The sequence below is a fragment of the Coccinella septempunctata genome, chromosome 5 (assembly GCF_907165205.1).
Source record: "Coccinella septempunctata chromosome 5, icCocSept1.1, whole genome shotgun sequence".
NCBI classification, from domain to species: domain Eukaryota; kingdom Metazoa; phylum Arthropoda; class Insecta; order Coleoptera; family Coccinellidae; genus Coccinella; species Coccinella septempunctata.
Genome location: NC_058193.1, coordinates 2,035,598 through 2,053,534, shown reverse-complemented (window position 1 = coordinate 2,053,534; position 17,937 = coordinate 2,035,598). Strand labels below are relative to the sequence as shown.

The 17,937-nt window shown below is 36.9% G+C and overlaps 1 protein-coding gene across 1 annotated transcript; it reads left to right on the top strand.

Moving 5' to 3' along the window:
- The first annotated feature begins 597 nt into the window (after positions 1-597).
- LOC123313799 lies at positions 598-16,514 on the top strand. The gene is made up of 8 exons (XM_044898821.1): positions 598-913; positions 976-1,088; positions 1,165-1,437; positions 1,506-1,600; positions 1,656-1,906; positions 1,959-2,895; positions 11,503-11,732; positions 15,957-16,514. The coding sequence occupies exons 1-8, from the start codon at positions 764-766 to the stop codon at positions 16,368-16,370; spliced, it is 2,463 nt and encodes an 820-aa protein (XP_044754756.1). The 5' UTR covers positions 598-763; the 3' UTR covers positions 16,371-16,514.
- Positions 16,515-17,937: the final 1,423 nt, after the last annotated feature.

Here is a 17,937-nt window from a genome sequence, read left to right as displayed (position 1 = left end):
TTATCGCCTATGTTCTTATAGAGATTGATAACTAAAGCGTCTCTGAAGTCTTGTGGCACATCTTATTCCTTGTTCCCAGGCCTTGCGGAACAGTGTTAGGAGACTATTGACAATGTCTTCATCCAGGCCTTTGAATATCTCCGCTGGAACACCGGCCGTCTAGACAAGATGACTTATTTTTTTTCATATTTTTTATATTTTTATCATACTTATGATTTCCCACATTGAAATTTCGTCATCAAGCGATGTCTTCGGACTATATACGCCCGTCTAAAATAGATAAATCGAAGTCGTTATTAGGACTCAAAATGACCTGAGAGTAATGCTCCTTCCATCTTTAGAGAATTTTTCTATCATCAGTTAAGATAACTCCATGAGCATCTCTTTATAGAGCAACCATATTTAAAAGTTATATGAAAGTTCATATAACTTAAAAGTTATGGTGGCCATTTGAAAAACTCCAACTGCTTTTTCCACCCCTTGTAAGTTGGTGATCTGATAAAATAAAAATTGACCTGTTTGAGGATTTGTCTCAAAAAAAGTAAATATGCGAGATATAACTTTAGCGCGTAATCTTTTCTCACTCTATATGCAAATATAACGTCCTCTTCACCTCTTATTCAATTTTGAAAATTTAGCTCATTGAAGAACGAAAGTATCGAAAATTTCAAGGAAAGAAGCAGGTGTTAATGAAGAAGATCGACGAGACTAGTTTCTCGGTGTGTGAGTTCTGAGTTATCGGACATCCCCAGAAGTAAACAACATGGCGCATTCGGATGTTAATTTTTCCGATACATTTTCGGATAAATCAAATTCTTCTAGTTTTGAAGGAACTTCAGATGAAAATGAAAAGCAGGATATATTAGAAAATAATCCAAATTCAAATATAGCACTACATGTTTTAAATAGGCAGGTAAATAATATAATCCTAACCTCCAAATATATCTTCGAAATGTTTATTTTTGTTTTTCGCAGGTTTATGGACGATTTACGAAAAGACCTAGAGCAAAGACTGAAAAAGTTTTTAGAAATATTCATCCACAATGCAGAGTCCCACTCAGTTCTCTAGTAAGGAATACAGAAAATATGTAAGTTAGGAATCTCCATATAACTTTGTAGATATTGATTTTTATGGATTTGAATTTACCTTTTCTATTCGTTCAGGCATCATGTTTTCATGGGATTCACGGTATGTGGAACGTATTTTTTAAGTTTCACCGAAAAGAGTGCAGGTTCAGACCAAGATATTTTATATATGCTCAATTCATCCTATGAATATGAATTACATTTATGGAGGTTCCAACCAGGAATGGAATTGAAATATATAACAAGATACAAAATATTCAAGCAACTCCAGGATTCAACAAATGTTCTGGACAACGTGATGTTCATGCAATTCCCATTAGATCCATATAAATTGATTTGTTATGGAGTTGTGTGAGTAATACGATTCACAGCTTTTGTTCTCAATTGAAGATTGATCATTCAAATATTTTACTTTCCAGATCGTCAAATACTCCTATGGCTTACATGACTATTTTAACTTTACCATCAAAGAGTTGTAAACACTGTTGTAAGAACCCTGTCCAAAAAGGCAAAGGTAATATAAAGAATAAAGTGATGATGGCGATTTCAATTGTTCCTTTTTCTTTAAGAGGCTGTTTCTGAAGGTTGGTGCATGAAACATGGTTTCATTTTACACTACACCCTACCACTTTCAAATCCATCCCCAGTATTCAATCCACATATCTCTTTAGCATACCCAGATTACTTAGTAGTTAATACAGGTCACTATATTCATATTTTGAATATTAATACATCGAATCCACCCCAAGCCAGTAGTAATGCTGTTCCTATTAATATCAAAGATGAGGATAAACTAGGAATCAGTTTTAATGATACTCAGGTACATCATTAAATGATTAAGTCTGTCCAGATACTGTAAGATCTTTTTTCAGAGTGAAGCATCAGAGACTATCAGTGATAATTTTGAAACAAACAGTGTAGTGGATGCCATCTTAGAAGATTTCAGTGAATATGATCTGGAAAGTGGTGAATGTAATAAACCATTTCATGAACTCAACATCTCCTGTGAACCATTGAATGTAACAGGTAAAAGCTATCATAACACACTAGTTCAAAATATTGTGGATCCTCGAATCAAAAGACTACAAACATCGAAAGACTACCAATTTCCAGTTCCTCAAAATTCAACAGTGCAAAAAAATTCGGAAAAGACAAAAATCGATTTAAAAAATGCGGAAAAAGCATATGAATTTATTGAAGAGAATGAAAAGTGTGAAAAGTTGAGTTTGTTCCGTAAAAAACGTTTGGCGGAAAAAAAGTATGAGTTTTCGGAGGACAATATGGAGAATATCGTTCCATTCAACTCTCTTCGACGGGAAAGACGTTTTTTCAGAAGGTGTATTCGATCTCCTGATCTGAACAACCTCTTTTTAAGCCCTCGGTCGCCGGGTTTAAGGTCACCTATCCAATCACCTAGTTCTCGAAGTGGACAATTTTCACCTGGTGGTGGACATAATGTGTACTGTACTTCCTTTCGCAACTCTCCTCATCATTTCAACCGTTCTCCAATATCGCCCAAAGAAACTACTAGGAAATTCCATAGCTATTCTCCTTCAGGTCTTGAGAGTGATTTTGATAATGACTCAAGACTGATTATGAAATCTAATGGTACAAGTTATGGACACTTGTCGAGTTTCACGGGTATTGGTGGTGGAGGAGGAGTAGAGAATTTTAGATCTAATCATTGTGGATTGCTTATAGTGGATGCTACTGGAAAAGATAATACCCCCAAGTGGATCAAGAAAGTTGTTCGTAGATATTCCAATGGAGACTTCGAAAATGGTTCCTTATTAAGTGGACACAGTAGAGGTGTGTATTTATTGCCTAAGAATATTGAATGTATGTGGTTTATTTGGTGATAATCCGACGTTAATAAGTCGTTAATAGCTGTGTGCACCGATTTGTTCACTAGTACCGAATTACTGTGGTAACGTTGTAGCATGAAGGGACTTTTTGTGTTCTTGGAACATAGACATAATCTATAACCAGAAATGATAATAGAAGTATGTAGTAGTATTATTCAGTCTATGGAAATCATCTTGCCAAAGAATAACTCCTGAAATATCAAAGTGGTATAAAACTTTTTTTCTGTGAGGAAAACAAGCATTTCTGAATTTGTGCATTGATCAGATAACCCTGCATTCTCCTTTAAAAGTTAATAATTGAAGTTATGAAAGTCGACTTCATTTTTAAATCTCAGAATTATCCCTCAATTTTGGCGGATTAATTTAATCTAGTTGTAAGAATAGTAAATCTGGGATAAAAAAATAATCCTGATTTAAATTGTTCGGTGCACATGGCACTAATCTTATCTTAATAAAATATTTGGACTTTATAGGATCCTTGCCTGTAGAATCACTTTGTGAAATTTGGGCAGACACAATTTCCACACCCTATATAAGATCATAATGAAAATTTTTTTGAAAAATATATTAATGAAGAAGTTGAAGGAAATTGCCTCGTCTCAGTCTTAAATGATAATGAGAAAATTTAATTTTCCTTACTCTGTGTTTGAGAAAGAAGGAACTGAATTGATCAATAGTATTTTTAGTTTGAAATTAAAATGGGAGTAATTGAAAAATTTTGGATAAGTATGTGTCAAATTATGATTTCCTCTATTCAGATACTGCTGGAAAAAATAGAAATGAAATTAATATTATTTCAATAAATTATGAAGATGTGGTGGGTCACTTGTAGATTCTGAAGGATTACTCATAATTAAATTATCATCATCGTCATCATTTATTTAAATACTAACCCTTTTAGTCAATATATCAATTCAAAACAGAAACAATAGACATAAACATATACAATCATAAACAAGGTATCTCCAAACAAGATATGTTAAAAACAGTCAAGTATCAAGCATTTAAAAATTCATTCAATGAATAGTATGGTCTGTCCTTCATATAGTTGAAAAGTACTCTCTCCATCCTTTTTTGAGGCAGCTGTTCGATTTCATCAGGAATTTTATTGTAAATTTTCACCAGGGTATGTAAAGAGTTTCTTTGAAGGTATGAGAATCTCAACGAGGGCACGTTCAGATGTTCCTTGGCTCTAGTGGCGTATTTGTGCTTTTTTTCTATTTCATGAAAGAATGGGAGATAGTCGGCAACAAAAGGGCTCCTTCATATAAATACAATGAGACCACTGTCAAGATACCGTGATCCACAAAGTGTTGTCGGCAGCTCTCGTACCTATCAGGGTACCTCTTAGACATCTCTTTTGTAGCAACAAAACTCTGTCGATTTCACCTGAGTTGCCCCAAATCAGAATCCCATATCTAATTCTGCTATGCACATTTGCATGGTATGCTGTAATTGCGGTTTCTGGTCTCACCAAACGAGATAGACCACCCAGTGCATATCCAAACCTAGCCAGACTCTTACACAGGTTGTCTATATGATATGTCCAATCCAAGCGGTAGTCTACTTCAACACCCAGGAAACGCACGGATTTGTGGTGGTTAGTGATCTGTCGGCATCAGCATAGGATCGTTGGTGAAAGTCTGTGGTAAATTCAAACTTTATTAATTGTGTTTACTCGGGTTTAGCATTAGGTCATTTCTGCTGAACCAGTTGTTTAGATTATCTAGTGAGTTGAATATTTTTGCTGGTATGTTACTGGGATCCTCTGATAGTACCAAGGATGTATCATCCGCGAAGAGTGTGAGTTGGTGTACTACTTCAGCAAGATCATTTGTATACACAATGTACAAAAGCGGTCCAAGAATTGTTCCCTGCGGAACTCCCCTCTTAACATGCAATTCTTGAGATTCGATCAGCTTTCCTGTGGTTTTGTCAAACTCTACAACCGTTTGTTTCCTATTTGAAGGGTGGGACTCGGATTCCCAGTCTATTCAGCTTCTCCAGAAGGCCACCATGGTCCACATTGTCAAAAGCCTTAGTGAGGTCAGCACATAAAAGCAGGGTATATTTTCCCTTATTTAGCGAATCTATTATCTTGGAGATTACATTGTTTTTTTTTCCTTTTCGGAAGCCATATTGATATTCATATATCAGTTTAAAGGACTCAAGAAAATTTATTATGCGATTGTAGAGTGCTCTCTCGAAGATTTTGCTGATGTTAGGCAGTATTGCAATTGGTCTGTAGTTGTTCATATCGTCCCTGTTTCCTTTTTTATGCACTGTTCTTATTTGAGCCTTCTTGAGTTGATCTGGGAATATACCTGTTTCAAAGGTGGAGTTTATGATGGAGGATAGTGGTCCTGATATCTCATCAGCCACGTGTTTCAGTACCTTCACCGGTATTCCGTCATGTCCGGTTGAGTTGGTATTCTTCAACTTTAGGATGATGTTTCTTTTTTCTGTCGAATCTGTGGATTGAGCGACTATGCTGTTAGCGATATTTTTATTTGTTGGTGTGCTCGCGAGAGTTTGTATATTCCTGGTTTACAAAGAACTCATTAACCCAATCCACAGTATCCTTTGGATGGTTTTGACCGTCTAGATCGGTAATAATGGAATCCCTTTTTTGTGACTGGGTTGTAAACTCCTTTAACAATGTCCAGGTAGCCTTTGTTTTGTCCTTAGATTTTTGTATATATTCTTCGTTTGACAGGTTTTTAGCTTTTCTAACTACTTCTTTTAGTATTTTTGAGTACTTTGTGTTACTGCAGTAATTTCATTCATCTCTTTTAGGTGGTAGAGAAGGATTTTTCTTTTTGAAGAAGTTTTCATTCCAGTTGTGATCCAAGGTTTGCGTTTTTTTGGTTGTGCAGTTTTGACGGTGAATATTCTTTTAAGGAGACCTTGGATAGTTGAGAAGAACGCTTCATACGCATCATTTGGGTTTGCGAATCTTCGTCGTTCTTTAGATCTTCCATCTTAGATTCCGGGAAAAACCGTTTTGGCGGTGTTGTTGAGTTGCATTGCACCCGCACACAGTCGCTTAATGTAATCATCTGTGCTTCGTGATGGGAGAAATAGCTTTTCACTACCTCGCCTTTGCACAGCCGAGCACCGTCCACAAAGATGTTATCAATTAGACTGCGGTGAATGTAGTGCGTGAACTCATGTATTTGTGGTTCGAGGTTATAGGTTAGTAAAAGATCTTGAAAATTTTACTATTTTTGGAGGGTGTAGCTAAATCGATATTAAAATCTCCGCTCAATATTGTCTTGAAATTTTTATACGTCCGTGTGTGGTCCAGAGCTAGTGTCAAGAGTTCAAGGAATTTATGTAAGTCTCCAGATGGGGGTCTATATACTGAAATGATTATTATCTTTAGGCTCTTGCTAATGCTTGCACACAGTTCACAGTGGCCCTCCGCAGTGAATTTATTTAGCTCGTCCATTTCCAGGAAGTCTGTCTCTGTAGAGACATAGACGCAGGATCCCCCATATGGTGTTTGTCTTGAATAGTGTGAGCATTGTATAAAGACCACTTTATTGTGGTAAGTAGTGGTCTTTATACATGGTGTGAGGCAACTCTGTAGTTAGGGAGGTTTGCTGAGAGGATGGTATCCCCTGGGAACTAATGTTTCGTGAGGCATATTACTTGTGGTATTTCCTTTAGGTTGTGTATAAAGACCTCCAGGTCTGATATTTTATATCTTAAAGATTGAATATTTTGATGTAATATACTCAATATACTTCCATATTTCAAGTCAGTAATCATTATGTTCTTTGCCAATGACTTGTTACCAACCTTAGAACATAGAATATTCTATATTCTAAGTTACCAACTGTCAGGGTTTCTATGTTACTTGATCTGTGTTTCTATGTTACTTGATCTGTGTTCTGTTTCATTTGAAAGTTTTTTTCAAAGTTCCTAAATTTTCTCACAGCCACATACTCTGGCCAGAACGAATTCTGTAATAAATGTGAACTATAATTTGCTGGAAAGGACAGTTTAAAACTTTTGTACATTCCTGACACCTTCATCTCTTCATATTCAACATCAGTATTTGGAATTTTACACTTCACATATTCAATGATATCCTGTGCATCGTTTTCTTGTCGGATCTTAGATATGTGAATGTATGACAATGGCATATAGGCCTTAAGACTGCTCGATTCTTTCATGGAATCATAAATGGATGATGTCTTCTTATTCTGTTTGAGCGTATTGACATTTAGATCATTCTGCTCTCTTATTCGTGAGTTTGATTCTTTGGGTAATCTAAATTCCCTTTTTTTAGAGTTGTTTGGTTGGTTGGATGACTCTAACCAGTTTTTTTTAATTTCTTCTTCATCTATATTTATGGGCATAGTTTTTTTTTATTTCCTGTCTTGTCTTTGTTTTCTTGTCCAACAGTTTTCTGCCTTTGTTTTGGTGTGTTTCCACGATAAAAATTTAATTTATCCTTCCCATCTTTGTTATTGTTCTGAACTTTTGTCAAGTCACTGAGCATTTGGTGTTGGTTACCGCCAACAATTTCCTGATGAAAGTCATTGAGTTTTGTTATTTGTTTATTTTCTGCTGCCGCTTGTGAGTGCGTCTTCTGTGTTCTGGTAACTTTTGTGTTTTCCAGATCAGGTTTCATTCGTGAATTTCTGACTGTGTTTCCAGCGAATTGCCCCTTGTTATCATCATCAGTTCCTGAGACAGGCCTTTGTTGATTTAATTCTTCCAGTAGTTCCATTTTGAGCCGATAGTATATTCTTTGATATAGTTCCTCTCCTATATTTTTTCCTAGTTGTTCATGTGTTAAAGTCATTTCTTTTTCTATAATCGTGCATTAAGGTGTTGTCTCGATGCTTTCATTACTAGTGCAAGCATGGGTATTCACTTTATCCAGTTCACTCTTATATAGTGAACTCTCAACAGTAAGTACCTCAATTGTGGCCAGCATTTCTTTATTTATTTTGTCTATTTTCTTATTTTCAGAAATTAATTTGTCGTTTTGTTTTTGCAAATTAACAACTTCAACCTGAACAGTAGTTATCTGGGCGTTTGCTTCTGTTAACTCTGCCTTAAGCCAACTCATATCCTTGTTTAATTCCTTCATTTTATTGGAATTTTCGGATGATGAGTTTCTATCATCTGAGCTGTCTAGTGTCTCTCTTTAAGTCGGCCATTTCCTTCATCAGTTCAACATTCCGTCTTACACTTTCGGTTAGTGTTTGATTAAGCAGTCTTTGTGTTTCATTATTTTCAATTTTAGTTTCATCCATAATGTCCCGCATAGAATCTACCTTACATATTAGGTCCTACTTTTCCTCATCATGTTTGGCTTTAATGTTTTCAAGTAAACATGCTATTTGTCGACATCATCTGATAATTGTAAATTCCTGTCTCTCTCTTCATCCACCCTGTTTTTAGATTAGATTAGATTAGAATTAGAAAACTAAATTGCACAATTCTCGCTACTGGTGAATTTTTTACTACTATATGTGACAAGCTAACACAATAACTTTTTTATCCACGATAATATTCATGAACCATTATTCGCTGATTGTCTATCAAACATTCATTAATCAATAGTGATTTATGAGCCAGTATTCTCTGGTCTATGCAAATTCGTGGTCGTAGAGTCGTTTACAAAGGTTGTGAACTGTACAAAGCAAGCGCAAATGGATTTTCGCTACCCTAAAATACAGGTTTTATTGATGCGAGGAATCTTCTCCAAACACAACATTCCACCCATATTGTCTGGTTTCTTCATTATTATAATTACATACCAGAAATTCAAAGAACCCAACTCTTAAAAGTAAGTCTAACGCTCACTGATGAATATTTGACCATTTTGAAAAATAAAAGTATTGTTTGACAAATGCAATTCGCACAGGTACTCGAATGTAGATCTAACCTCTAAAATTGGGAAGACACAACAGACTGCAACTTCTTGGGTACCTGGACACTCAGACTGCAGAAGCTGACATCCTTAGTGAGATGGAGGGAGAAGTTTAGCTCATTATCTACTATAATGCGCCGTTTTTGCGTAATCCCATGTTCAGAAAAGAGAATAGAATAACAACAAATGCAAAGAAAAGGACCCAACAACCAAAACAGTCTCTCTCACAATAAAATATACATTCCAATATAATTTATCACAATAACTTCTGAATTCAGATATTGTATAGGGTTCGCATTTAGCTATATATAGCTTATACATAATCGCAAAAATTCAATTTGTTCACATTTTCTCAATTCAAATATATGAGTAAAATGGTGGTCTTATATTAATTTCAAGCAATTTCATTCAACATTGCCCTGAGGAAGTTCACAATAGACATATGATAAATTACAACAGGTTAAATAGCCGTCCGAGTTCGACAAAAATTTTTTGAAAAGTCCATATTGAGATATTATCAGTCCCTTCATCAATTGAATTCTTTCTTTCTAGTTCAACATTAGTTAGCTTAGTATAAGAATATACACTGCGGAAAAAATTAACGCACATTCTGAAAATCTCAATTCAGGATTTCACCGAATCTTATGTGAAAGAAGAGAAATGAACAATTTTCAAAATATGTACTGAAATGCTGATAAGTGATTTAATACTTGGTATTTCTACCCCTTGCGTTAATTACAGCTCTTCAACGATGGTTCATACTCAAAATGAGTGATCTTAAAATGTTCTGATCTAATCCTTCCCAGATTTCTCCGAGTTGGATTTCTAAGTCATTAAGAGTAGCTGGATGATTTTCTGAACTTCTCAGCCTTCTATTGAGGTTGTCCCAAACCTGCTCAATCGGATTGAGATCTAGACTTCTTGCTGGCCATTCCATTCGAGAGACTTCAACCTCTTCAAGGTACTCCTGAACGATGCGCGCACGATGGGGTCCGGCATTATCGTCCATAAAAATGAAATTTTCACCAATGTATGGGGCAAATGGCACTACATGCTATTCAAGAATGTTCCTTATATACTTATCAGCATTCATAGCTCCATTATCAACGACCACTAGGTCTGTGCGAGCAGTCAAAGATATTCCACTCCATACCATAATCGATCCTCCCCCGAAACCAGTAGTATTCAGGAAATTGCACTGAGCATATCTTTCATGTGGACGTCTGTATACAAGGGAACGTCGATCACAATGGTAGAGGCAGAATCTAGACTCATCTGTGAAGAGAACTCTTTCCCAATCGGCCTCTTCCCAATGGATGCTCTCTCGCAAAATCCAAATGCGCCCTTCGATGGGCTGGGGTAAGAGCTGGGAATCTTGCCGTGACACTAGGCCTTAAATCATATTCTCTGAGGCGATTTCTTATTTTCTGAGTGCTAATTTGCACCTCATGAGTTTGCTAAAGCTAAATTTGAAGGAGGCGAGCGGTTGCAAACCGTTGTCTCAACGAAGAAACTCCCAAGTAACGTTCTTGAATGGCAGTTGTTACCCGTGGTCTACCCTGTCCTGGTCTGGACATTCATACCTGTCTCCCTGAATCGCTGCAACATTCTGGACACACTTGTATGGGAAACTCCAAACCTTTCTGCAATTCTTGTGTATGTCCACCCTTCTTCTCGCAAAACTACCGCTTGGGCACATTCCTCTTGGGTCAAATTGCGTGTTTTGCGTTGCATAGCGATCGAGTGTAGATAATCAAATGAAAGAAAAACTATGGATCACTAGAATTGATCGAGAACAACTGATTTTAGAATGGAGCCAATACATTCAAAATCTGATAATATCATCTTTTTTTATTCCTGCTGGGAAAAAACATCTGTATTGAAGAAAACCGTTGAAAGTGGATAACATTTGCATGCATAATTCTGATAAAAATAATTATCATTGAGAACACCTTCAGTTGTAGAATAAATTTGAGATTTCCATAATGTGCGTTAATTTTTTTGCGCAGTGTAGTTGCTAATTTATTAAGTAAGCTACTGAACATATTCGAAAAAGAAGGCTATTGAAAATAATCAAAAAAGTAACAGGGTTTTATTTTTCTACAGGTCAACACAGTAGTAGAAGTATTTGTTTTTGTATTTGGTTCATTACTCTTGATACACTCTGTTTGGATACTTCCAAATTTTGGGACTGTTGATGTCCCAGAAAAGTTTAATAGATGCTCATTTCAAAAAGATGAAATTGAATATTTTGTGAAGGAAAATGGAGAAAAAAATGGTCGTAGAAAAAAATAATGTTTCCAACACATGCGTAAAGAGTGTTTTCTGCTTGCGGGGAAGTACACTTTCGTCAGTTTTTAGGAGAATAAATATTTCTATTTCTGCAGTTATTTTAGATTCGTATCCCTTTCCCGCTAGTACCGGAAACTGCCGAAGCTGCGCTTCGGGTCGTTCGGTCAACGACCGAAAGTATCACTTTCAGCACTTTTTAGTATCACTTTCAGCACTTTTTAGAAACATAATATATGTTCCTAACTCGTGAAATTTCTTTCTGATCGTAACTGTTGATCAATTGTTAGAAAATAACTATTCTTAAACATATGGTGTAAGGCTGATAACCCTTGTTTCTTGGATACTAAATTCGCTAAATGTTTTCAGATGATTACAACATTCCCATAGAAATCCCCTTGATTGCTCAAACACTATCCGATCAACTGCTGGATGTTGTACAAGATTTCAAGTTGGATCATATAACGCAGATGCATTTAATTGTTACCCAAAGAACATTTGACTGTGAACAGTTCATACAGAGGAGAGCTCAACAACTTTGTACTGAATCACAATTACAATTTTTGCATTGTCAGGACTATGATGTGAAGATGATACATGTAAGTAATGGTGGAGAAAACTCATCTCCATGAATAAGTTATTTTTTCTACAAGCGTTCGCGTTCAACCTTTTTTTCCGCACGCATCTCAAGTTGCAGAGAATCACAAAAGGTGCGGGAAAAACGCCTGCTTTTCCTTTCTCGCACGCTTTTGAGTAAATTAAATTCTGTCATGTCTCTATGCACCGAAAGCCAACGATGACATATCCATGGTAACGACATGCAGAATTACGCCTGTCATTATATATGAATTAATCAAATCAATTTTTATTTGTTTCGTAAAACGGATAAATTCATATATTTCGAGCGCTTGTACAAAAAATATTGTTCCTAACTCTGGCGGAAAGTGTCTTGCCCGCATTCAACTGCTTACCCGCTCTCTGCTTCACATCGTTCGGGCAACTGCAGTTCTTGCGGGCAGGTATCACTTTCCGCACTCGATAGGATAATAACTATTTTTTTCCATGAAAATAGTTCTCGAAATTCAAAATATATCTTATTGTCCGGTAAGAACGAGACTGGGAATTATTACACAAAATCTAATATACCTAATTTACTCCAATTATCTACCAGGTTTGTTTTTATTTATGCTTTATATTTTCGATTTATTACTAACCACCTAAAACAAAAGAGTTCAAGTTAACCACAAAACTATTAAACGTAACAGAAGCTGCAAATGCAGCAGATTGGCGAACATGGTGGACTGTTTTAGTTCTGTACGTAGCGCTGTATGTTTGCGTTTCGGAATATTATACAGGCTGTCCCAGAAGTTGACGTCAAGCCGGAATCGGGTTAAGATTAAGTCATAATCAGAAAAATATAAAAAAAAATCTTAATCCTGTATTTTTCTTTTATTCAAGAAAATGCACATCCTGCGATGATATTTGAACTCCTGTTGCTACAATTTCTTACTTTTTTCAAATTTTATTTTTCCTATGTTATCCCGAATAGTGCTTCTGTAACCTGTAATCTTCAATTTTAAACCAATTGCTCCAGCCTGGAAAATAATGTCGCTTCTTGCCGAGCCAAGTATTCAAAATTAAAATTTGGCCCAACTTCAATTAACTGTCTTGAAAAAAAATTGTACTAAGCCTACATCAGTTTGGCAAGTTATTTCAAAAATCAACAGCTTCATTTTTTGCTCCAAATGTTGTGTGGCCTTTTTTTGGATAGCTTTGTTAACTGGTGTCAGGGAAACAATTTGATAGTAAACATTGAGAAACCTGAGTGTGTTTACTTCAAATTGGTCACAATGATCGTAAACTGGTCATTCGCCATCTAAACGATGTCATTCCATCTAAAGACATGGCATCCACCTGAACAGTAGACTGAAGTGGTCTACTCATATCAACGCATTTATGGTTGTATTCTGCTTTTCACCTGTAATAGCGGCTAGACACTGCCCAACTCGGTCGGGCCGACAGCCCGACTTGGTTGGGTTGGATGTGAAATCGGTCCGTGTGTAGCTATGACCGCCGACAGAAGATTTGTCGGGTCTTGTCGTACGGCCTAGCCATCCAACCGCACGACAGACCGACCGAATTGGATCGTGTGGAGCTCTGTCGGGTGGAAACGAGCTCATTCTGTATTCAGATGTCGACTGGAGAGGTATCGCTGCTGCAAAAATGGGCGTCACCATTGATCCGAGCGATGTATCAAAGAGTATCAACAAGAGGATTCACTCTATCATTTTGGCCGGTTGCGTTTCAATGCCCTTGAATGTTTCCTGGTTTAGTGGTTTAGTGGAAGGGACGAAAACCAAAGCAGATGTTCGTTCTGTTCACAAGTCGCAATCTGATTGGTCGCCCATATTCTCGTTTGACTGCAGTGAATCTGAGCGCAGTATTGCTGGCGCGTAGCGTCTCCCCACTTCAAGGTTGAAATTCCATGCATTCGATCTTCCCTTGTAAATCGGCAAAGTGAAACCTCTTGTTGATACTCTTTGGATGTATACTCCAGCGATCGTGAAATTCAACTGACCAAGTTGGACGGCGGTCGTGCCGTCTGTACGCAACGCCCAATCTGGTCGTCCCGACAGTTGGCCCGACCGAGTTGGGCAGTGTGTAGCCGCTTTGAGTTACAAATCTGTAGCGTACGATCGATCTATCAGTGTCCGATTGACAGATTCGTAATTAATGCAATTCTGGAAATGTTCCTGTAACTATCTTCTCTTCAGTGTTACTTTTGAACTACTTATCGCAAATAGTTACGGATTCCTGTAAGCTACAGATCACTTAAAACGTCAAGAATTGCAATTTTCCTGTAAGCTTATGAAAAGTTACAGATTGGCTTACAGATGAAAGCAGAATACCACCATTAGTCGCAAACTAAACAGCTCCCACTGCGCAATAAGTAGGGTAAGAAATCTACCTCTTTTACAGTCTGGTTTACAGCCACCTGTCGTACAACATTTTAGTGTGGGGAAACACTTCGGTTGCTGGTAGGGCATTTATTTTTCTTTTCCCTTTATTTATTAGCAATCAGAAATTTACAATTCTATGGGCTAATTAGATTTTATAAGTAGAGTGGAATATAGTATACTCCATTCACTTTTATTTTGGCACTCGGTTGGCCATGGAATTTTGACACATTCCACTCTGTATAGTACGAAAATGTGAGGTTATGACGCTTGTCAAAACATTTTTGGGTTTTTAATCAGCGCTATGTTGTCCATTCTACGTAAAAGTCCCAGTAATTACTTATTTTATCACAATGTCGATTCTTCGGAAAATACACTGCGCAAAAAAATTAACGCACATTCTGAAAATCTCAATTTTAATGAAAGTTAACTCTACATTGACTTAATAACATATTTTTTATGTTCTCTCGGGAAGGTTTTGAACGAAACAAGACACATTAAATGGAAGAAAAATTCAGGATTTCACCGAATCTTATGTGAAAGAAGAGAAATAAACAATTTTCAAAATACTGAAATGCTGATAAGTGGTATTGTATTGGTATTTCCACCCCTTGCGTTAATACCAGCTCGGCAACGACAGTTCATACTGAAAATGAGTGATCTTAAAATTTTCTGATCTAATCCTTCCCAGATTTCTCCGAGTTGGATTCCTAAGTCATTAAGAGAAGCTGGATGATTTTCTGAACTTCTCAGCCTTCTATTGGGGTTGTCCCAAACCTACTCAATCGGATTGAGATCTGGACTTCTTGCTTGTCATTCCATTCGAGAGACTTCAACCTCTTCAAGGTACTTCTGAACGATGCGCGCACGATGGGGTCTGGCATTATCGTCCATAAAAATGAAATTTTCACCAATGTATGGGGCAAATGGCACTACATGCTCTTCAAGAATGTTCCTTATATACTTATCAGCATTCATAGCTCCATTATCAACGACCACTAGGCCTGTGCGAGCAGTCAAAGATATTCCACCCCATACCATAATCGATCCTCCCTCGAAACCAGTAGTATTCAGGAAATTGCACTGATCATATCTTTCATGTCGACGTCTGTATACAAGGGAACGTGGATCACAATGGTAGAGGCAGAATCTAGACTCATCTGTGAAGAGAACTCTTTCCCAATCGGCCTCTTCCCAATGGATATGCTCTCTCGCAAAATCCAAACGCGCCCTTCGATGGGCTGGGGTAAGAGCTGGGCCTCTTGCCGCGACACGAGGCCTTAAATCATATTCTCTGAGGCGATTTCTTATTGTCTGAGTGCTAATTTGCACCTCATGAGTTTGCTCAAGCTGAATTTGAAGGAGGCGAGCGGTTGCAAACCGTTGTCTCAACGAAGAAACTCTCAAGTAACGTTCTTGAATGGCAGTTGTTACCCGTGGTCTACCCTGTCCTGGTCTTCGGACATTCATACCTTTCTCCCTGAATCGCTGCAATATTCTGGACACACTTGTATGGGAAACTTCAAACCTTTCTGCAGTATTTGTGTATGTCCACCCTTCTTCTCGCAAAACTACCGCTTGGGCACATTCCTCTTGGGTCAAATTGCGTGTTTCGCGTTGCATAGCGATCGAGTGTAGAAAATCAAACGAAAGAAAAACTATTGATCACTAGAATTGATCGAGAACAACTGATTTTAGAATGGAGCCAATACATTCAAAATCTTATAATATCATCTTTTTTTATTCCTGCTGGGAAAAAACATCTGTATTGAAGAAAACCGTTGAAAGTGGATAACATATGCATGCATAATTCTGATAAAAATAATTAATTAAGAATGATCTACATTCTTCTTTTTTTTCTTCCAGATCTGTCCAATGGATGGTGATATAGTTTGTAAGGCCACGATAAAAATTGGAGCTTTGAAAAATGTTTCTAATTGTAAACCAGCTATCTATTGCTCCGAGTTTATTTTTATATGGAATATTGCAACAGACGCTTTCAAGTTACTTTACACGCCCACCGAAAAACTTTGTTCAGTGAAAAGTTTCAAGCCATTGCCACCGTTAAAGTTTCCTAGGATCAATTGCCAAAAAGTTATGGTTTTGGACTATGGATTCATGTCAACGAAAACTGTTCTCAGGGATTATTCTAGTAATTATGAAATTTATCTCAATGAGGGAGAATTGCCTTGTATGAGTAGTAATAGGACTTTTTGGTTTTCTGAAGATTTCTTCTCTGAATCAGAAGCCATGTATGATTTCGAAGAAAATTCATTGTGAAATACTCGACTGCCATTTATCTCCTGAACTTGCCTTTTTCATAAATAATATTAGAAATGATATTTTATAAATACTGAAAGTTAGTTGGATATTACCTGTGATTTTAAATGTACTGAGTAATAAATTATTTATGTTCTTGCTTTTTCTTGTCTTCTCATTTTTCAAACTTCTCAAAAGTTGACAATTCCCAACAAAATTGTTTCTCATGCAATATGAAACCGCGTACAGACCAAAGCTAGAAGGCAAATTCCAATTGTAGTTGAGATTCGAAAATTTTGAAATGATTCGAATTTGCCGTCCACGTCGGATTTAGTTTTAAGTTAAGGGAACTATTAGATGAGGTTCGGTGATACTTTTAACACCAAAAAAAACATCCTTTTAAAGTACCGTGTCTCGACGGAACAAAGACTAGAACCTCGCGCAGACAGAAGCAATATGTAATCAAAGGATTGCTAAGAACAATACTAAACAGTCGGCGACGTTTATCAACGATAAACCAGCCGAAAAGCTAACAGTGACCGCTGCGGTAGCGAAATTTACAGGCTGGCTGGGATAATTATATGTATATGAGTAGAGCACGGCATCTTTGATGGTTTTCCATCTGGCGGTCTTCTCCTCGGTAATGCCTGAATTGCATTTTTTTTCGATACTTGTTGCAAAACATGTGAATAATGTACAGTGAATTAACTTCACTGGGTTGATTTACTTTACCCTGGAGATATTTATGACAGTCTTACACATGTAAATATTTTGTCTGACCAAGTTCAAAAAGCCGCCCCAAAATCTTGGCGTCTATTAGATTTCATTTTAATAAAAGACGTCTCTTCGTTTTTAAAAAGAAAAATTTCAGATTCAAAACACTTGTATTGAAAAAATACAAATTGCAAATCAGTTGATGATAAAATTAACATTGTAAAATATCTTGAGAACCGTATAGAATAAATAGAGAACAAAGGCGTAAAGCAGCACAAATCTAGCACAACAGTTGGCTGGGCCAACTTCCCATAGGTAACTGTTAAGTAGCGTATGGTCCGTATATACTCATTTGGTAACCGAAAGCAGGAGAAGTGTCAGGAATTCGACATTTACGGACCGCCCACTTACTTACTAATAAAAAAAAAAGAAGTGTATAAACGGACCAAACCCGTAATAACCGCTATGCTTCAGCGAAGAAACGGTTAACAGTGGTTAGAGGGGAAGTTTATATGAATCGTAGATAGAAGATATGGGGCCAGTCCTTATATTGCTGGTTTTACTGACCCGCAATCGAATAACAATAGAACTCGAACTGGCATCTTCAGTACTGACAGTACTCTTCTCATAAAGTATGCAGGTGACGTCATTGTCATTGAAGTGGCGGTAACTGGAGTCTAACCTTTAATATTTCCAAAATGGTTGTTTCTTGTTTCGGCATGATGCGTACTTTTCCACGCGTTCCATTTTAGAGCTCCAAAATTGAATAGTATTGTAACGAGAGGGTAGTTTTCAAACCCACCCCCTCATTTTAGAATAATTTTTTTAGTTTTCATTCTTAAGTAATTTTGTTTTTGAATTAATTTTCCGAGAA